Raw genomic sequence first — 23,355 nt, forward strand, 5'->3', positions numbered from 1 at the left:
GCACACTCTCAAAGCACAGAGTGTACTCTGGGTACAGGTGGAGCAGAAGATTGCCAGGCACAGTGAAAATGAAATTTGTTAACTACACTGGGTCTAAAAGTTTTCATGCACAGTCTGTTTAGCAGCTGCTCCTCTCATCCATCAATCTGATGTGATCAGGTCTGACACGATCGGCTGATCAATTATCCACCTCACACCTCCATAACTCAAATGAGTCCAAAGCAACTGTTTCATCTTTCAGTAAAGCCAAAAAAGAAAAATTCAACTTTCCACTGCTCCTGCAAATAGCGGCCCTCACTGTCAGCTTTATATAAAGCTTTATTGTCATTGTACATGATAAAATGAAATTTTCAGTGCTACTCTGGATCAGTGCAGTTTAAAATTAGTTGAAATAAATAAACAAGACATCTGCAATGCACAGTCAACACACATATCAATTCAGCACAGTAACTCATTTCCCCCACATAATACATACATTTATTGAATAGTGCTACAGTGCAAATATAAAATAATAACAGTGCCAAGTTTAAAGAGTAAAAGAATAGTGAGATAGATTGCATTGATGACATAGATTATACATAGATTATTGCACAGGGAGATGTGTTGGGTTATGAGTTAAGTCAGAGAGCCTTGGGCCACTGCTCCAGTGCATATGATGTATATACAGTATATATAGTATATAGCCATTTAAAATTGGTCCCAGGCTTGACTTTGGACATGCCCCACTTAACATAATCACAGCAGCTCTTTAATTGGCCATAATGCCTTAATATGGTTAATATTGTAACGTTAACATTGTCAATGTCACTAGGACAGGACATTTGCTCTGGGTTGCTTTTTACCTGAAGTACAGATTCTCTCTCCTTTAAATCTGACTCAACTTGTCGTACTAACCTGTGGGCTGAAGTGAGGAGGAGAGGTGGGATGAGAGATGAAAGAACGAATGACTTTATGGTCAGAGAAGAAGAGAAGATGTGCAGCATCTGTGTGGAAGTGTTTGGGCTGTCGAATCAAATCTCTGGAGAGAGATGGAGATGATGGATGGATAGATGGAGTGAGACAGCACGATGGGATGGTGCTGTATATATAGAGAGGGATAGAAGCAGGTCACAGTGAGCAGGATGGATGGATGGATGGATGCAAGAGAGGAGAAGTGGAGGGGATGGATGGAGGGAGTGTGTTGGTTTGTGTCATGGCCCATTTAGCGGCTGCCTCTCCTGCCGCCTGCCGAAAGTGAAGACTGTAAGCAGGATTATCATCGACTGTCAGACAGTTGCCTCTTTTTTTCTCTCCTCACAGCTTGTAGAAGCAGCCTGTAGTCTCCTCCTCGAATCACAGTTTAGACTGACATTAGCACTGCATGAAAAACTGCAGCGTCCTCTTTCATGTCAGTGAGACCCCTGCTTTGACCCAGCGTTGGTCTCATGCCACCGTCCAGCAATAAAATGCATCGACCAATCAAACGCGTGCAGGCACACATTTCTAAGAACATATTTAATAACACTGAATACTACTAATACTACTTTATTAATTCATTTGTAGATTTTAAAAAAAAAGTTTCAAGCCTTTTTTTTATTTTCTTGTACTTTTACACTTATATTTCTATATATAAGTGTAAATATATAAAATATATATTATTTTTATATTTCTTTGTACAAGTTCAGTTCTTGTCTAACCAATTAAGTATCCCAGTTTTAAACGAGCTAATGGATAAGTGTTGTTTTGTCTTGTAATTTATTTTTATTTTGTCACCTTCACACCTGCTGCGTTTTTCCACACGCGGGATAACACTGTAATTAGCAGCCTTGACAACAGAAACAAGAGGAAATGAGAGAGTTTGATGCTTGGTAGGGCCAAACTTCAGTTCTAAGTTTAGAATAAAAATCAGTGAAACTCAGACAAACTTTTGTGCGCTTAGCAACAGGCGACTGTGTTTTCCTGCTGGAGGTTAATTGAGTACCAAACAATGTCGGTGTTATTTTTGTGTTTCAGAGCAGATTGACAGATGTGGTTAACGGAAGCTTTAACCCCGTCATGATACCTAGTATTTTTAGATTCTGTCCTTACGAGGAAAATGACTGAATGTGGGAAAACTTTACACACTGTTGTCGCAGGTGTTAGGAGTGAGATGTTGTAACGTCATTAGGCTGGAGTGTGTAGTGGCTGTTTGAACATACCAGGCTGCTTAGTCTGCAAGGTATCTCGGTTCTGACTTGTGTTTCAGCTTTTTGTGAAATCCAAGCACTCGCAAAACACGAAACCTTTAACAAGGTTAATTTCGAAATACGAAAAAAATACAGCAGACAAAGTCCTTCTGTAGTCACATCTCATCTGGTTCACTTACTAATGTCGATCCACTCCGACACAGACTGCACGCTAAGCTGTGGTACAGAACTTAGCCTGCATGCTAACAGAAATAATATAATAACCAATGCATTTATAGAAATAACTTAAGTCTACTATTATATACTATTCAATATATACAGAAAGTGTAAAAACATGAATAATATCAAAACCTTTATAATCTGTCATATACCAACATTAACATTTTCACCAAGTACAAAAGATGTGATTAAGTGGCTTATTTATTATTATTTTAATTTTATACTGTATAATATAAATATATAAAAAATAGGGTTTTAAGTTTTAATCATAGTAATAAAGTATTTGTTAGACACAACCCCCCCCAATAATAATAATAATAATAATAATAATAATGATACCATAATACTGTGAAAACGTGTTATTGTACCATCAAAATCTCAGACTGTTTCAACAATAAATGCAACAGTTTTGGAAGCCACTAATAAACACATTTTTTCTGTTTGTCTGTCTATTAACCCAAAGTTCTTGATCACTGTAAAATCTGCTGAACCACACGGACATTCGTTTTTTTTGTTTACTTTGTTCCCTCGTTTTTCAGCAGTGCGTCGTTCTGTGTTGTACTGAGTCAAACTGGAACAAAAACTCTTGAGATTTCGGACTTTTTTCATTGTCATTTCACTCCGTTCATCACGTGTTATGGCCCTAAATGTTCCTGATATGACACACCTATGAAATATTAATGCCGATGTATTGTTGAAGTGGGAACTGGAGCTTTTTCGACTGCAATACATTATGGTACCTCGGGGCTGAAGTGATGTGTGTTTCTGGACTCCTTTTGTGTGTTTGGGTTAGTCAGCATTTGTGTATAACAGTGTGTGCGTAAGAATGCATGTGCCACTTTTGTGTGTGTGTGTGTGTTCGCTGTGCATGCATGTGTTTCTCCAGTCAGTGTGTCTGCACATGTCTGTACTGTATGTGTGTCAGAGTGTGTGTGTGTCGTGATGCAGGTTGGCTGCTGCTTCTCGCGGCTCAGCACACTTTATCCTGCTGGAGCAGGATGGAGTGTGTGTGTGTGTGTGTGTGTGTGTGTGTGTGCTGGATGAAGAGGGGCGGAGAAGGAGGAGGATGAAGAGCAGGGTGATGGTGTTGGTGTTGGTGGAGAGGGGATGTGGAGGGGGCAGTTAGCTTTCACTGAATGGACCCCACGTGTATCCTAGCAACAGGCTGGTTTGGAAATGGGATGGAGAGATGAACAGAGGGAGAGAGCCCACAAAAGAAACAGAGGAAATGAGAGAAAGAGAGAGAGAGATTGCTAATAATGTGTGTATGGAGGCAGCGGAGGTGCAGCGGGTCAGAGCAGAGAGATGGAGGGTCAGATAGAGAGGCGAGCTCCGTGTCGTTGAAATACAATCGATATCTATGAAAGAAACACAGAAAATTTTACACAAGCCTTTGACATGCCACTAAATTAAATAACAACATATTATATCATTAAGAAGCGTCCAGAAAATAAAAAATAAAAATAAAAAAATGTAAAAAAAAAAATACTCTGTTTATAACTTTATAAAACATTCATTTTATATGAACGATGGTGAATCATTTATTTTTGTGGCAGTCATGCAGAGACACATACGTTTAGGGAGAGAAAAGAAAACATACCCACATCTCTTATCCTGTGAAATAAAAAAAACAGTGCAGTGCAAATACAATTGATATCTATCTCAACTAAATTAAATAACAAAATATGTTAATTATTTGCAAGGGTCTAGAAGATAAAAAACTCGAAAATACTTAGTTTATGACTTTATAAAACATTTCATATGAAGAGTGGTGAGGAATTTATTTTTGTCACGGTCGTGCAGAGACACATCAGTGTAGGGAGAAAAAAAGACAACATCTCTTATTCTTTTTTTTATAAAAGGAAAAAAGTGTTTTAAAGTTTTATTAAAAAAGCTATTCCATCCAAATGTCAAACGTATACTCAGCCTCTGGGAAACAATAAGATCCATTTTGGTAGAAATTACTTTTTGTTATAAGTAATCTCCCTGGAACAGCATTCAGGGTGAATAATAATCCATATCAGTGTTTCCCACAGAATGAGATTTTGTGTGTCGCGTTAGCAACTACGGCAACCATTTTTTTTTGTTTTTTAAATCTATGTGTGTACCTTTGTGTCACTCTGTGTCCCCTCTTTAAATTCAGATGTTTTTGTGAGGCAGTGAACGCAGTGTATGAAGAGCTTTCCGTGACTTATTTTTTATTCGTCAGCAGCAGTTTGTGGCCACATGGTCGATTTATCTCTCAATCATTAAAAGCGTATGAGAGAGAGGGAGGGGAGGAGCAGCTGCTGTGAGTGAATGCAAACTTTTAGACCCGGTTAACGTTCTGCTGCTCCTCTGTTCCCAAAGTACGCTCTGCTCTCCGATAGTGTGGTGCAGTGCACAACCAAGTGGTATATCCATACCAAAAACCTATTTTCAGTAACTTTTTAACTAATTTCTTGCTAATTTTTGAGTCGTGTCTTGCTAAGTTGCTTATCGCCTTCTCCCCATATTTTTAAAAGAAATCACCAAAAGTTCAAAGGGTTAATGGAATTAATTCTGGTATATAAACTATTGCCTTAACTTCAACTGACAAAACTAAAAAAACAGCTTCCATAAACTGTTGCAGATCACCACAAAGACATCTGTTTGTATATATTTTAATGTTTTCCCATCACTTTTTTGACTATAAAATCAGCTGACTTATTGTAAGGAAATAAAATGGAGGCTGGAGCGAGGGGAAATACCTCTTCAAACTGTGGCACGAGAGCTGAAAATGGGTCATGGGTCCGTTGCCGGTGAGCAGAGAAACCAATATATTTTATGAGCCGGAGCCGGAGACAGAGAGAGAGAGAGAGAGAGAGAGAGAGAGAGAGAGAGAGAGGGGTCTCTGGGTCTGTGGGTGACGAAAAAAAGCCTAAAAATAGTCACGTTTTCAGTGTTTTAGTGGACGAGTCTTTGTCATGGCTTCTGCACAGGACGGACATGTGTGTACACAGCCTGCAGCCTCATGAGATGCACATGCAGCCCTCTGTGTGTGTGTGTGTGCGTGCGTGCGTGCGTGCATGTGTGTGTGTTTACCGTGTTTTATTTGCGTGTTCATTCGAGTGTGTGGTGCATCGGGCAGCTCTGCCCTCACACCTCTCTCTCTCTCTCCTCTCTGACTTTGACCCGTCTGCTCGGCCAGTAGGAAGTGGGGGGTTGCTGTTTGTGTGTGTCGGTCGCATGCTGTGCTGTCCTGTCTGCTGTGCCTTAAGGTGTCCCCTGAACACACACACACAAACGCAAACACACACACACTGGCCCTGTGGCCCACATAGAAGTGTGTGTGCACATTCTGTCACATAAGCTACAGTCCCAGGCCAGTGATGTGCCCTACAACCTCAGGTCCAGAGTGTGTGTGTGTGTGTGTGTGTGTGTGTGTGTGTGTGTGTGTGTGTGTGTTATATTCTGCATCTGTGTGCATGTGTGTAATTGAATCTGTGTGTATTTGTGCACACTTTTTTCTCGCTTATGGAGGATTTGTTGTTTGATATATTGTTAGTGTGTGTTGTGTGTGTGTGTGTGTGTGTGTGTGGTGGTGGTTTTACGTCACATTCAGTCCCAGTATCAGGGACAACGAGCATGGGAGCAGACAGTGGAGGACAAACATGTCCTCTCGGTTCTTTTTGTGTGTGTGTATGTGTGTGTGTCCTGGAGCTGTGTTGTACGGTGGCCCGGCCCCTCCTGTGATGTGCCAGGGAGACGGAAAGGGCACTGCTGGCCTGGCACGCTGTAAACACACACAGATAAACCATCTGACTTTAGAAAAAAAATTCACTGTTCAACAAGAGAATAGCTCAGGATTGTTTTGCTTTATGGCTTTTTTTTAACCTGCATATTAAAAATTGACACGATTTATACTAATACTGCAGTTTTGTAATACTGACCCTTTTTTGTGCAATTTTCCTTTCATTTTTGAAATTATTTACTCTTTCTATATTTTTTTTGTGCTTTTTTTGTCTGTAAATTCTCACTTGTTTTTTGTGTCTTACCTGTAGTGTCTATAGGTCCTTAAAATGTCTTAAAAAGTCTCAAATTCAATTGTATGTATATTAGGCCTTAAAAGTTATTAAATAGTCTAAAATTTGAATATTGTAGTTCTTAATTTCCACAAATTGACTCAAATATTTAATTTTTACAAATTTAATTTCTTATTTAAGCTTTAAGCTTTCAAGCTCTTCTCTGTCAAAATCCACATTTCTAATGTTTCAAATGTTTAAACCTAACACTAAACCTAATGCTGTCTTTTTACTTAGTCCTTTTTCACCTGTTGGTAAAATTTAGCTTAACTTATCTCACTTTAATAACCATGTTCCTGCACAAAACCTCATTCAACAGGGTCACATAGATAGACTGCTTGTTTTTATACTTCACCTGCAATGCTTGAGTACAGAAATTATTAAATAATTTAAAAAAATGGATGGAGTTGTTAAAGTTGTTAGTGTTAAATTTAAGTTTCTGACACCTTGCTTACCTACTACCACTGTCACGTTGAATTTGTCTATACAGGGTACTCGCGGAGTCTTAAAGTCTTAAAAAGCCATGAATTTAATATTCTCAAATTTAAGGCGCCTTAAAAAGTCTTAAATTCTTAACTTTTTTTTAACTTTACCTCTCACAGTGATGCAACTCGTTACACATCATGCTGTGTTTTTTGTGATTGTCGGTGTTTTCACCCCAGGATTGAATAAAATTATTTGAGTATTAATCAGACACGTTTTTGATTTTTGGGTGAATTAAATGTTATATCTAGTAATAAAAAAATGTTTAGAATAATCGTTTAATTAGCTGTTAGACTAGTTGACTAATAGAAAAAATAATCAGTAGATTAATTGAGAAAAAAATAATCGCCAGGCCTAAAATGTACCATCAGTGAGTCTGGTTTGAATTCTGACTGCATTTACAACATTTTGCTGTCCTTATTTTTTATATGTTAAAAGTAGTTGCCAAGAAGGCCAAATATCGGTTTTCAATTCTTCAAACTGGTTGCCAACGGCAACTGGCAACCGAAGCTGTCGAGCCCTGTCATCAAAACGAAACAAAAATGGATGTCACAGCCCTGCGTGACTGACAGGATTTATTGAAGTGCATCGCAGCCATGAGGAAAATTTCTAAACACACGATTTAAACACGTTTTACGTTCTTCTGAAGTGTTTGAACTTTGGAAACATTTCGACACTTTTAGTAAAACACACACTGATGGTAATTATAGATTGTGCAGAGTTCAATCCTTCCAGATTGTCTTCATCAAGCCTCCTCCACCTCTTCCTCTCCTGTCTTTCCTCTTTTGTCCCCTCTGGGGGCTCTTACCTCTCCTCGTTTTCATCCACCTCTCCTCGTTTTCATCCACCTCTCGAAACAATCGTTTTTCATCCACTCTCTTCCTTTGTAAAGGGGGATGCTCTTTTCATCCACCTCTGCTTGTTTTCATCCACCTCTCCTCGATTGAGGAGACTTTTTCATCCACCTCTCCTCGTTTTCATCATCCACCTCTCCTCGTTTTTTCATCCACCTCTCCTCGGTCCTGCTTCCATCAACAGCAGCAAATATGAAACAGTCCTCCCTCTTTTCTTCCTTCACACTCCTCCTCCTCCTCTCTTCCTGGCAGTTCTAATGGCATTGGGGATGGGCGGGGGGGGGGGGGCATTGGAAACATCCCCTCAGTGATAAGCTGCAGCTGGTTACCATAGCAAACGCCTATTACAGTACCTGCACCCCGAGTTGGAGGGGAGGGGAAGGTGGTGGAGAGACTGAGAGACAGACTCAGAGATAGAGGTACTGGGTCAAGAGTGTCCTGTGTGTGTGTGTGTGTGTGTGTGTGTGTGTGTGTGTGTGTCTAAGATGTGTTTGTGCATGTGTGTGGTGTGTGTGTGTGTCATTGGTCTTCATTGCAACATCTGTGTGTAAAGGCTTTAGTTCATTGGCTCTTCATTAGAGGCTCCACATCTGGTAAAGGCCTTGAGGACACACATGCACACACACACATGCACGGCAGGACACACTTCAGCAACGCACACACATGCACGCACATGCACATACACTTACACTCTGCCCTCCACCTGGACCCCTTACCTACACCCTCACAACCCCAACCCCTCCCAATGAACCCACTCACACACATGTATGCACACACACACTCACACACACATGTACACTCACACACACACACACACACACACACACACACACCTGTCACCCTGGCCTTCCTCACACACACAGGTAGACAGGCGTCCCGCTTCCTGTCGGCTGGATATTTAACACACTTCACACACATAAACAGGTTGTGTCATGTGACGCGGAAACCAAATATTCTTTAAGGCAGCCGTTGACTTCCAGCCTCCCAGTGTGTCTACGCACTGTAGTGTCAGCTGTGAGGCTCCACATGAACGAAAAAACGTTGATACGAGAGATCCGAGCTCCATTAATCAATATTTTTATTTAGAAAAAAAATTATCACAAACTCTGTGGCCCTGCGGAGCATTTTGGCCTCTTTTAGTTCAGCGTTTTAGCTTTAAATTCACTGCATCGTTTAGTCTGAACACTTTATCACCTTCATTTCCAGCAGCAGGCAGCAGAAAGCTTTTATAAGCCGACTGTAAACTACCTGCACAGCACCAAACAGCCGACAGTGTTTCCATTGCAGCTTTTTCGAATCGCCTGGTACACCACCTTATGTGTGCATAAAAACATTTTGTGATAACGTGTTTCCATCAGGTGTATTTTATATTCCTGATTTCAGTTTGTGCAATTTTAGGGTTAATGGATTCACAGACATATTGATGCTGCATCATCACAGCTCATCTCTGCACGCTGAAATCTGTCGACATTTGTCTTTCACTCAGAGTTTTCAGAGTCACACGTTTGTTGCTCTAGTTGGTTGTATGTGTGTCCAGTTGCTCCCGGTGGCAGTTTGATCTGCGGCTATTGATAACATCTGCTGGAAATCAAAAACAACATGAGAGGCTCAAAGGCTTTTCCAAAAAACAAAAAAAGCGTTCAAGTCATGTTTTGCCAATCATGCCTCAATTCCAGCTTCTCATTTATGAGGATTTGCTGCTCTTCTTGGTGGAAAATGAACTAATTTTCTCTGGGTTTTGGACTGGTGGTCAAATAGAAAGTTATTAAAAGGCTTTGAGGGCTTTAGGAGAATTTGTTTCCAGTATTTTCGGAAATTATAAAACTTTTGGTTTTGCTATATCACCCAGCTCTTGTTCTTATCTAATTCATCACCAAACTGCTTATTTTAGGCTGCAAATCCTGAGCAGCCTGTCTCATAATGAACCTTTGACTACTCTATCTAATATCCTCCATTGTTTCTTGCTTGTTTTTTTTTTATCTTCATGTGGACAAAATATTAGAAACTGAATGTCTTTGTGCGCGCTGTAGGTCCTTCTGGACTGTCTTCAAGAGGTGTAATAATAATGATCTTTATTTGTAAAGAACCTTATATACATAAATTACAGTTTAAAGTGCTTTACATGCAAGAGTGATAACATTTAATTTATTTTATTTTATCTATCTATCATTATATCTTTATATATATATATATATATATTAGTGCTGGGCTGTTAACGGCGTTAACGTGCTGCGTTAACGCGGGATTCTTATCGCGCGATAAGGAAATTATCGCGCGATAAACTATTCACTAAGTTGGGTCTATACAGTGAGCAAGGCACCAATTTCACTTTGTTGTTTAAGCGCGGATGTATACCTGGTCGAATTACGCGGAGGGGGCGCGAACAAGGCGGAAGCTGTCTGTCTGCCTGAGTGACTGTGTCACAAAGCTGCTGACCGTTAATGGTCTTCTTCATGACCTCTAATGTAGGCCCACAGTTCAGTTAGGGTCATGTTATCAGAGGCTGCGCCCTCTGCTGTTCATTCCAGTTAGCAGGAAAAAGCTTTTTCCACATGGAGACAGAACCTGTGCTTCCTAAATGTCTGTGTTTAACAAAATAAAAAAAGTTAAACACCAAAGTAAATCTTATGGAACATTATTTTTCTTTACCAAATATTATAGTAGAACAGCTTTCTCAAGCAGTTTGTGATGCATTTTCATCATTTAGATAGATAGATATTATTTTGAATGTCTTTGGCAAAATTCAAATCTATAATTTTAATCTAGATTAATCTAGATTAACTACAGGATTGCAGTGAGATTAATCTAGATTAAAAAAATTATTCTATGCCCAGCACTAATATATATATATATATATATATATATATATATATATATATATATATATATACACACACACAAATTATTTTTCTTTTGAGTGACCATGAACTCTGTGTGTGTGTGTGTGTGTGTGTGTGTGTGTGTGTTTGTCTTTAGTTCAGCAGCACTTCCCCTGAGCCTCACACTTTGTTCTCTCAATTATTGCTAGAAACCCTCTAATGCACAACACACAACCTGTTGCAGAAAATATGCTATCTATCTACCCACACACACACACACACACACACACACACACACACACACACACACACACAAAATCCAACTTTCCCCAACACCCATATAGAAGCACACACACACACACACACACAAACCTGCCCTTTAAGGTCACCTCTCATTGGTTACCATGGTAATAGCAGGCTTCACCATGTGCTGTAGTTTGGAACGTGTGTGTCTGTGTGTGTGTGCGTGTGTGTGAGATGCACCACCTGTTGTTATCCACTCACTCAGATTGAGTCCTCTGTGCAGGTAGCGACGCCCTCCCCCCTCTATCCGTCTCTCTGGTGGTCCTCCTCTCTCCTCCGTCTCCTTCTTCCTCCTTTGTTCCCGCTCCTCTCTCTCTCCTCTATACTTCCTTTCACGCTGCCTGTTCAAGGTGGGAAAATCACGCTGTTGTGCCGTTCTCTATGAAAGGTACGATCATGGAAGAAGGGTCAGAGTTGTGTCTCCTTTGAGCTTGCAGCGCTGAATCAGTGTCCATATCAACAGGACAGCCGGCAGGATGGGATTATGGGTAGGACGGGTGTGAAATTTTGAATGTGCGTTATATGTGCGACCCACTGCAGGATATTTAAAAAGCAGTTGTTCGCAGAAGAGCCTGACCGCTTCTGGATTTTTGGGGATGATTCCAATATTGGAGAGTAAAAATTCCAATGTTGATATAAACAATAATATATATATTTTTTGCAACATTCGTATGCCTTTCACAAGTATTTAATTGTTTGGAGCAATTTGTTTTGATTTCTGTCAAAAACACGTGATAAAGGCAATGAGCCACTTAAATGTTTAAAAAATTAATAGAAATTAGTAGATTTAGAATTTTATTTTTTAAAGCTAGGAAAAAATGTCTAGGAGAAAGACAAAGCTAAGAAATATATAAAATTATAATTCCATATTTGAAATTATGTTACAAAAAGATTTTTTTTTTTAGGTCATTTCTAGATTTTAATTTTTTTTTATTTCTGTCTTTCTTTCCTTCTCTATTTTTTACTTTTTTCATTTTCAGGTACTCATTTTTCTTTGCTTATTGCATTTTTTCAATATTTTTTTAAAGAAATAAAGCCTTTTTTCTGAGGTTTGAAAGGGTTAATTAATATTTGTCACAAAGATATTTCACAGAGGCAGGATATTTTACAGTTAAACAATAAACTTTATTGTGAGTAACAGGGAGAGGAAATAGGTAGGTGACTTTATTTGCACCTGTAGGTAGATTTGAAATGATTGTTTTGCCATTTTATTTTTTAGTAAGGACTGCTGTTGCTTAAGTTTTATCTCACACTGGAGGCTGACACCATTGCAATAAAATGCCCTCCTGTCACGTCTCTTTAGCTTCAGCGTTGACGGCATGCTGTCTAAAATCACACAGACAATTGCAGCCATTTGGTTCTGTGTAAAAATGCAAAGGCGGCATAAAGACGGGACTTTTTAGCGGTCCTATAGCGTGATTTCTGTTTAACATGGGCGAGAGTAGTCTCACCTTCAGGGAGGGATCGGAGGTCGAAACAGTTGATGAAACGATGTCTGTATAAACAGGAGAGCCAGCAGGAGGTATCATGGGTGGCACAGGTGCGACATTTTGACGATATCTTATGTGAAAACGGACAATCTCTATGTAGAAAAGGGCTTTTGTCTCACTGTTCCTCTCTCTTTGTTTTTTTTTGTCTAAAAATCAAACACACACATTCACTTTCCCACCCTGTCCAGTCCCTCTTTCTGCTGAGACACACCTCACACTCCCCCACAGCCTTGTGGGAAAAAAGTGGTTCCCAAGACTTCCTGGTATTCCCATGATGTTGTTGTGTGTGAGAGAGAGAGACATACGCAGAGAGACAGAGACAGAGAGAAAAAGAGCTCTGTCCTCTGGGAAGTTTGGTTAACATACAGCAGGTGTAGGAGTGTAATTCAGGGCTGCTCAGTCATTTAAATATAATTACACATCATGACTTTGTTTCACACCATTAAACATCAGAGGAAATTGGCATGTTGGCAACACAAACACATGTCATTATGTTTTAAATATCTACAGCAGCTAAATGCCCTCTAATGACACGAATTTTACTCCATCAATGTTCTGATTTTACACCTTCACATCATGTCTGACAACAATTACCAATTAACAGTCACCTGGAAAAGTGTGAAGGGTGTGATGTAATGCAGTTACATTATATTACCTATGGACACAGATGGGCACTATTTCATTTACATCTAATTAAAATACATGTTTAATTCATTTTAATTGTTTTGTCATTTGCATTTTGATTGACATAGAAAAATAAGATGTACTTTGTAACAGAACGCTATAAGAGCTTTTATTTGTGTATTTAAATACTTAAACTGCATTATTTATGTCATTTTACTCTCAAATATCACACTTTTTTGTCCCCTGCTAAAATTGTCTTTCTGTCTGTCTTTTTCCGAGATGTATTGTTTACAAAGTTAATGTTTATTTTGAGTGACAGAAACCACCCAGCATGCATCACTGCATTTACAGCCTCCAACCTTCAAGATATGGGAAATTAGAAGAGCTTATCCTTTTTCAATGTAGGGAGGTAACGTGAGATCCATATTTAGGCTACTAACTGACTAATTTTTTTTGCGACCTCAGTCTGAACATGCATATCGGAAGTCACGTGACTTTTATGTCACTCACAGATGGGTCAGTCTTAAATTTGGTTAGAAATGATCATGAAAAGCTCTGAAAAGCATTAAATTGAAGTGTCTGATACCTGTTTACACCTGGTCTTTCCACGGGAGTCTTGTGTAGCGTCGCTGACAGAAAAGTAGTCTTTGCCTTGACATCCTCAAATTTTGGACAAAATCTGTTGGTGACGTTGGTTGTCTCATTTCCCAATTATTTCTCACTCCGACTGTTCATCTGTGTAGAAGCCACTGCTCCACAAAAATACATATTTAAAAAAATATGGCACTTTTTCTTCTCATTATCATCTTCTCACAAATTCACATCAAGTTCAATGAAACTGTGAACGCTGACTTTAGTGACCACCGTGTTTATTTCTGTACAAAAAGCATGCTGCGTGTGACCATTTTATCTTTCTTTTGCAGGTGCAGGTCAGTTCAGGACCTGTAAAAAACTGTAATCTGATATTTTAAAAAATAATGTGAATGTGAATGGGATGTAAGTAATAATAATCTGAATTTAGCACTGAGACCTGCAGTGTTAATGTAGCCTTAGATAACCTCGAGAGCGCATTGTGAAACGAGCCTCTGTTGATTGCGGTTGTGATAAATAGTTGTAAGTCAACTCAACTTTCAAAATCCATCACCAACTCAGCCTGTGAGAGCACTCGTCTTGTGTTTTATGTGCAGGAGGCGAAGAGTTAATGTTCAAATAAGCCAGAAAGTTCCATCTGCAGTATGTTTGAAACACTTGCCAAAAAAATTTAGCATATTAACTTTACTGCCTGTAATCCTGCAGACGAATGATCAGAGCGCTGCAGCAGAATACACATGAATAGATTAATATCTGTAATCATGCAGCTTTAATCTGCATCAATGAGTCCTCTGATCTCAAATATTAAAGACACTCTGCTCACAAGTTCACTTCACAGCGACTCCTCGTCAGCAGAGTTTCTGTAAATTACAGATGACTCATAATTTCAACAGAAAACTGTAACTGAGCTTTTGATAGTCGAGAGTAAAGACAAGAGTCAGTGACTCAGTTTTCATTTGTAACGAACGTCCTTGTTTTCATTTTCTACTCGTGGCAAAGTGAGAAAATAGTCCTGCAGTGCCAGCCTGCAGGTCTCACAGTCTAAAGAGAGGGAAGCAATACTGCCACTTTTAATTAGAATTACTATTCATTTTTAGTAGTTTTAACTTATTTTTGTTATTTTTAGATTTCATCTCAAGTTAAAGATTGTCTTTTCAGCCAAGCCATGTAGTGTTTTTTTTCTGCATCTGAAGTGTATAATGATAATTATAATTATAATGATAATAATAATAATAATAATAATAATAATAATATATTGTATTTTATTTTAGAGACTAGATTTGCACAGACATCATTACAAATAGAAGCTGGGCTACAACTAACAATTTATATTCTAATTATTTTTTTTCAATTATTTAATTAAATTCTCTGAAAATATTGAATATGCCACAAAATAACTTCCAAGAACTAAACTTTTGTCAGAGTAGTAATACAAAACCTAAATGTTTTCAGTTTATAGTGAAATAAAACACTGAAAAGCAGCAAATTCACATAAGTGAAAAACTTTGAGAGAACTTGGTTACCTTTTTACCTTTTTTTTTTAAAAAAAAAAAAGAAACCTGAGATGTCTTTGAAAATGTGGATAGCTGCTGTTAAATAAACGAGTGTCGGACATCCTGGTGAGGTCTGAGTGATCTGGTGATCTCGGTGATCGTTTACACTTATAATCACGGGTAGAAACACACTCACTGTCCTCATGTCTCCTGTCCGTCTTTACTTTTGAATAAAGGCCAAAAACTCAAAGTGTCTCCCCCTCTGTCTCCAGTGTGTGGACGGAGTATCGGGGGTCGACTCGTCCCTGAAGCGCGTGGCGGTGGTGGAGGATTTCTTCGACATCATCTATGCGATGCACGTGGAGATCAGCACGGACCCCGGCAAAGCCCCGAAACACGCCGGCCAGAAGAAGACCTACAAAGCTGTAAGAAAATCACTTCACGTTAACATTTAAACCACATGATGACAGTGCTGATTTGTGTACGACAGCTTCTACTTTTGTTCTGAATTTGGATTCTTTCTGGTTTCTTGATGTCATCTTTTTGTCTTTCACTCTCACTTTGTCTCGTCTGTCTCCTCCTTGAAGTTTTCACGCCTCTGTGTGTCCTGTGTCTCGGGCCGCCCTCTGACCTCGACCCCACAGAGACTATTCTGTCTTTCGTAACTTGTGTTGTCTGTTGCCTAACAGTCTGTCCTCTCTCTCTGTTTATCTCTCTTCCTCTTCTTTTGGGCTTCATTCCTCTTTTACAGTCTCTGGTATTTAAAAAAACACAAAAAAAAAGCAAAAAAGAAAGTTTCAGTTTCGGCTCAGGTGGATTTCACTCTGAATCTTTCTGAAACGAAACTAACAGACACATGCAGTCAGTTTCTACTTTCACCTTTTTTATATAAAGGTGTCATTTTTTTAGTAGAGCTGATTTAGTCGATGAACTCATCAATCAACAGAAAAACAATTGGCAACAATTTTCAGTTTTTCAGTTTCTTCAGAATGACTAAACAATGCATGCAGTAATATTCTCTTAAATTTCTCTCATATTTTCACTTAATTTTCTGGTAAGAAAAAATATAAGGGAAGTCAACTCCAGATGCACCAAACGCTCTTAACCACCCAAATTTGTTTAAGACTCTGGCACATGAACAAAACTGGAGAGATGACACAAAAAAAAGTTGTAATAGGATAAAATAAAAAATATATGAAAAATTAAATTCAACATTAGTGAAACTGATGTAGGTTTACTGTTAAATAAACGCAAACAGAGTAAATATAATTTCAGGTAAATGCATCAAAGTAAAAGTACACGTGCAAAAAGGTTTAAATTAATCTAATGAATCAAAATAATTCAAATTATTAAGTCCTCATACATACATTTTACATGCATTTTATATGAAAAGCTGGGACCATGAAATGTTTTTTTTTGCGTGAAAAATGACTTAAACAATGAAAAAACAGTTGCCAGTTAATTATTAACTGATTAAAGTATTCGACTAATCAGGAGAAATTACAGCTGATTGTAATCTGTAATCCTCACTGCTAGATACCACTAAATCCCCCAAATCTTACACACTAGACCTTAAAAAAATCCTTATTTTTTTTTTCCTAATATAAAAAAACACCAGCATAAATAAAGACAGCATTTGAAATAGTAACATCAGAGAGATAAAAAATAAGAAACTCCAGTAAATACATTTTTTGAAACAGCAGTTTTATAGGTCACAGATGTCTTCATCTGACAGTGTGTGAACGTGCGCGCCCTCGTTATCACATCACTGTTATTCAAGAATTTCTTCACCATTCCAGCTTTTTATTTCATTAATTTGATTCCCTGACCTTTTCCTTATTTCCTTTAGTTTCATCTCACTATCCTTGACTACATTAATTATCCTAAACATAATTCAAGCTAAGTTATAAATGCACCATCATACTGTTGGATGGGGGCAGATAGGTCTTAAAGATTTTGAGTTTTGGGGTTTATATAAAGCTGAGAGTGATGGAGCGTCTCTGCTCTGGTGACACTGCCCTCTTTTGGTGAAATGGAGTAAGTGCAGCTTCCACAGATTTGTGTTTGCAGAGTTATGAGGCTCTAATAACTGAGTGTTTCACTTTTCTGAAATTTCTCTCCTTCCTCTAAATTTATTACCAATCTGTATTTATCATTTTCCTTTTGATTTTCATTTCAAAAAATGACACAGAAATATTAGGTTTGGCCTATCAGACTGTCTTCTGTGTCCTTCTGCATCTATATATAGTGTTTTTTGTGAGCGCTTTTTTATTAAGTGATGTGCACAGTATAAGAATAAATCATATATACATAGCTGCATCTCATCCATATGCAGCCATATGTTTCACACATTTTGCAGGTTTTGATAATACAGAAAGAAAGTTAACCTTTTATATAACCCTCCCCTTATCTCCCTCCCTGGCTGGCTTATGATTAAAAAAATAAGATAAAATGAAATAATTGTAAATCAGTAATTACACAAATAAATACATAATAATGATACTTAAACAAGCACGAGGAAAGGGTGAATGATTATGAAATACTCGCTTTAACTACACTGTATATACAGTATAGTTAAAGCGAGTATTATTAACTACACTGTATATACAGTATAGTTAAAGCGAGTATTATTAACTATACTGTATATACAGTATAGTTAAAGCCAGAAGCTGGTCTGAGTGCCACCAAAGGCTGGGAGTGACATTTGCGTTTGCTTTACCCCCTCTGTCACTCTCTCATACAAACACACACACACACAAACACACACACACACACACACTCACACTGCTGCATACACAGCAACCCCCCATCCACCCACGCTGGCTATTTTCCACCCTTCCTCCTCTCCTCTTTTGTCTTTGTGCGTCTCTTCCAGAGTAAATGTTTGATTTATGCACACGCACATTCAAACACACCCACTAATTTATAGACCGCATATCCTCACCGTCACTGAGGAGTGCGGCGACTCTTTAAAAAAAATAAAAATAAATAAATGATGATAAAAAAAAATCCATCTTTAAATACTTTGAGAGAAGCAGGTAATGAAGGCATTTCTTTACATTCTGGGATGAGGTTTGAAATGTAGACAACATGGCCTGAATGATAAGGAGTGATGACATGAAATGTTTTAGTGGTTTAATAATCAGCTGTAAATATTGGATTTTAGCGTCAGACTGTAGTTGATTTTGTCCACATCACTTTGTAAAGTAAGATTACGGTGTAGCACTCGAGCACTTCTCATCACAGCTGTTAAGTCATTCAGAGAAATATAGGACATTAAATGACACGAATTTACCTTAACATGACATTAAAATGCATCACACGAACTTTGACCATGAGGGAGAAAATAACTCAGTGGAAAAAGCTTTTAAATAATATTTGATAGTGGCAATAGTGCCCGCTTCAGCGCACGGACATGTCCGACAGCCCGCTCTACTGCACGGACATGTCCGACAGCTCTAGCGCACAGACACATCTGACAGCCCTCTCCAGCGCACAGACATGTCCGACAGCCCACTCTACTGCACGGACATGTCCGACAGCCCACTCTACTGCACGGACATGTCCGACAGCTCTAGCGCGCGGACACATCTGACAGCCCTCTCCAGCGCGTGGGCATGTGCGACAGCCCGCTCTACTGCGTTGACATGTCCGACAATCCACTCCAGCGCGCGGATATGTCGGACAGCCCGCTTTAACTGGAGCAGTTGTACAAACTGTCTCACTCCTGCAAGGTTTTCCAACAAAACACCTGTCATTGCATGCCAGCCAATATGCACGGAGGTGGCTATTAATAGCGCCCATACCACTGATTTATCACATGTACCTGTAAGCCAGGCATCACCAACTGGATCCGGACCAAACCTTCGTCCTGTCGGGACATGTTGTAATAAAATGTAAGAATGAGAACAATATTGTTTAAGGAGCAGTGCTGGGCAATTCAGTAATAATACTTTGTTACATTACACCACTGATAAAAATAACTATGCACTTTAATCAATTTATATTGAAATTTTAACTTTAAATCACTGCAAATGTTTGTATCTTAAATGCAGATTTTAATGATTATGAATTATGGAGACCAGGAAAGTGACAGGTGGAAATAAATCATGTACAATAAATGCGGTCTGCAGCTCCGTGTGCTCTTTGCCTCAGTCCAGACATCACCATCACACAGCTCTTTGTATCATCATCAGTGCTTTCAGAAACAAGAGAAAGAGTTTTAACAACTCTCTGTCTCGCTGGTGTCTCTGTCTCAGATCGCCGAGACGTACGCCTTCCTGCCCAGGGAGGCGGTGACTCGCTTCCTGATGAGCTGTGGAGAGTGTCAGAAGAGGATGCACATCAGCACCACCGGACAGGACTACAAAGGTACAAACACACAACACTGCAGCAAATGTTCGAGTCGGTGATCCCTCTCGTTTCTCACTTTGAGCCTGAAGACTTTTATGCAGCACAAACTGTAGCAAACACCTCGGCAGAATCATTAATGATCTCACTACTGTTTCAATGATCATTTATTATAAAGTGCATTATAATTACCCTCTGCTGTGTGTCCCTGAGTGGAATGCACTTTTTACTTTTTACTAACAGTGTGATTTATCACATTTTGTTGCAAAAAAAAAAATCTTCCTGTTAGTGTTGACACCAATGAATTCTGGCTTATTAGTTTCTTTATTCTCTCTTTATTAACCATAAAGTGAATTACTGTCTGTTAAACAGGGAATACACATTAAATGAATGTAACTGGGCACTGAAGAGAAACTCTGCCGACATCAAAGTCTGTTTGTATATGACCAAAAAGGAGGAAAGGGTTAATTAGTTTTGTCAGTAAGTCATAACCAAAACAAAACAAAACAAAAAAACAAGGCTCATGAGGCAGGTTTCCATTAACCGTTTTTCTTAAACGTGGTTTAAGAAGAAATGAAATAGAAGTCACATAACATTCAATCTAAACGCAGTTAACTCGTAATTGTGTTACATTAACATTTCTAAATTATTGCTTAAGTTTTTCAGCCTGTAATGGAAACCCACGTAGGTTTTGGTAGGAGAGTTCTTTTAGTTTGAACATATTTGTGCTTATTGACTGATATTTTAGATTTCCTTTTGAGGAAAATAGTGTTTTTAAACCTCTATGCCTTAAACTGATACTCACCACGAGATTTGCCTATAAAGGCGAAGCAGACGCAGACTCACTTCAGACTCTACCAGAAAGAATCAAAGATTTTTCTTGTGCTTTCTTTGCTTGCGTTGTCGTTACAGTAGTTCAGTTTTAGTCTTGAATTGTGTCTAATGTTTCACTAATGAGCAAAATTAAGCTCCATTAGCGTGAGATCACCTGTCAAAGTCGACACGAGCAGATGACAGAAGATGAGAGATATTAACACTGTAAAATGCTAAACTATTTTCACTTGTGGTTCTTTTCTTGCGCTTTCTTCGCCACTTAATTCCACTTCAGTTTAACTTGGTTTAACACTCTGTCTTGGCATGAAACTGAAATCCAATACTGGCAAAGAAAATATGAGATCTCGTCTCCGTTCGCTGTTTTTCTTTCTCTGCATCTCCATCAAAGGAACCCGTCCTGTCTCTCACTCTTCTCCTGCTTTCAGCTCGTCCTCATTGTAATCACTCTTTTTGTTCACCTTCTTTCTCTGAAATGTCTTTCAATTAGAGTCCCTCTCACCTTCTTTCTTCCTTCCCCTCGCTTGTCTCTCACACATATTTGCCGCCCCGCATCTTGGCAACGTTGTCAACACATTATCTGAATGTAAAGAGGGAAAAAAGGAAAATAAAATCTGGCAGATTGAAAAACAGACAGATTTTCTGCAAAACACTCCACTTTAGTCGCACTGAATGCCAAAACTTTTTTGAAGTTATTACTGATCTTTAATTTTTTTTGGTTTTTTTTTCCACAAAGTTTTAATATTTACAATTTTAAAATTCAAATATTGATTGTTATCCCCAGATTTGTCTTCCTGTGAAGGTGATAATGCGACACAAATCTGGGAGGAAGCAGGGGGTTTGTTTTCAATGAGAAACAGAAAACGTGTGAAATGTTGAATAAACAGGTTTCGCGTCTGTTTTTAAAGCTGAAATATGCATTGTTTCTGCGTGAGATAAAAGGCGTGTTGTTACAGTAGTCCTGCCTTCCTCGTGCCGACACACCTGTCAGTCATGCCGATGAGCAGCTTTGTGGCCGAGCTGAGCAGCTTCTGTGAAGTCTCTGCAGGATCTATACCAGAGACAATTAAAGATAAAACTGATGGTTTTAGATGTTTCCCAGTCTTTCCTTCATTCCACAGAAAATGATACTCAGCTGAATGTGAAGATGTAAAGCAGGTTTGACGTAACAGATTTAAAAACAGGCCAATGTGGAGAACGCGCTCTGTTTGTTATGGAGGTACGTTGCTATCACTCTAGAAAAAGAAAAACAGATCCGCATCATGTTATGTGAAAAGTTTATGGTTACGTAAAGATGTTCTCACATTATTTATCACATTATCTATCTTTAATTTATCTTATTTTCTTGGGTGAACAAAATCGTTTTTATTTTGTTATAACGTGAAATGTTTCATGTTATAATCTGATGACTTATTGTTGCAGACCGAGGCCGGCTCTCCGTTATTGTCACTAAAACAAGGATACTGAACTTGACCATACATGTATCTAGGATTTTAGGATGTTTGAAGGATTGTAGGACATCTCTTGAATTTGAGGACGTTTCTAGGGTTTACAAGATTTTGTAGATTTAATTAATTTTTTTAAAAAAAGCTAGGGAAAATGGCTGATAGAAGTGGCAGAATTATCATTATTTTAATTTTTGGGTCATTTTTCCAGTGTTTCTCATTGCCTTTTACTTTTTAAAAGATATCAAGGTCTCAGCTTGTATTGAATACTTTAACCCTTTGAAAGCTGAGCAAATTGTCTTGATTTCTTTCTAAAACATGGGAGGAAGATAACAAGAAACTTCACAAGAACACACCAAACTATCATTATTTTTTAAGCATTTGTTTTCTTCTTTTATTTTTCAGGTCAATTCCTTGTTTTCAGTTGTTTTTTTACTTTTCTTTTCTTTTTTCATTAATTCTGTGGTCATTTCTAAAAATATTTTACTAATTTATTGCTAATTTTTTAGTCATTTCCTCTTGAGTTTGTTTTTGCCGTCCACCCATGTTTTTAAAAGATATCAGTTTGCTCAGAGGGTTAAGAAGCTATCAGACTCCTCTGTGTATTTTTTTGTAATAACATGTATATGAAATGTAAAAAAAGTGAAATTCAATGATACCCTCAGTCTTTCAGCAGAAAATATAGTTAAAGTATCTCAGCTCGGACGTTTTTAGCTGCCAGCCGAAAGACAAGATGCTGACATGTATTTTACATCCTCCTCCTCTGCCCCCCCCCCCACACCACACACACACACACACACACACACACACACGTACACACGTTATATATGTTCAGAAACTACTGGCACCCTGAAGGCCCCCCCCCCGCCTCTCCCCACACTCCCCTCCCCCCCCCCCCCACACCACACACACACACACACACACACACGTACACACGTTATATATGTTCAGAAACTACTGAACATATATAACCCCCCTCCCCGTCTTTCTCCACACTCCCATCCCTCCCCCATCCCTCCTCCTGCTCATCCCTCCATCCCCCCTCCAGCTGTTCGTCTCTGCTCTCTCCTCCAAGCTTCCCACCCACCATCTCGCTCCCAGCTCCTCTTCTGTTTCCCATCATCCCCCTCTGCTGCTCCAAGCTTCCTGTCCCATCCCTGCAGTCCTCGCCACCACATCCTCCTTCCCCTATACCGCCCCCTCTACCCGTCCCCATAACCTCCGTCCATCCCTCCCCCCCGGTTTTTCCTCCACGTCCCTCATTAAACAGAGGAGTCATTGGAGTGTCCTGTCTCTCTCCTCAATTAGCCAAATTAATGGCTTTTAACAAAGAAAATGGCCCAGGAAACGAGCTCATTTTCCACAGAGTCGGGGGAGAGAGGGAGAAAGAGCCGGCGCTGGTGGGAGGGGCCGGAGAGGAGATCTCAGTACAGGGTGTAAAGAGTGAAATGTAGGAGAAGAAATGAGAGGAGGACAAAAGGAGACAGAGAAGATGAGGGGTGAGAGGGGAGTCCTGGCAGAGAAAAGTTATCCTCAGTGTTACATATCCAAATTTTCGTATTCGTATTCTTATTTTGCTTATTTCAAAGAATAACAATTGTTTTTTCCTCAATCAAAGCTTACGGCAACATTTTTCATATACTTT

General features: G+C 38.9%; 1 protein-coding gene across 1 annotated transcript in view; it reads left to right on the forward strand.

The window, feature by feature from the left end:
• The window catches only part of LOC121947546 (nucleolar protein 4-like), a 180,893-nt gene that overhangs the window by 26,608 nt on the left and 130,930 nt on the right, over positions 1 to 23,355 (forward strand). The window contains exons 2-3 of the mRNA XM_042492641.1: positions 15,357 to 15,509; positions 19,344 to 19,455. Coding sequence (XP_042348575.1) covers positions 15,357 to 15,509; positions 19,344 to 19,455 — 265 coding nt within the window. The remainder of the gene's footprint in view (positions 1 to 15,356; positions 15,510 to 19,343; positions 19,456 to 23,355) is intronic.

Source organism: Plectropomus leopardus, chromosome 8 (assembly GCF_008729295.1).
Source record: "Plectropomus leopardus isolate mb chromosome 8, YSFRI_Pleo_2.0, whole genome shotgun sequence".
Lineage (NCBI taxonomy): Eukaryota > Metazoa > Chordata > Actinopteri > Perciformes > Serranidae > Plectropomus > Plectropomus leopardus.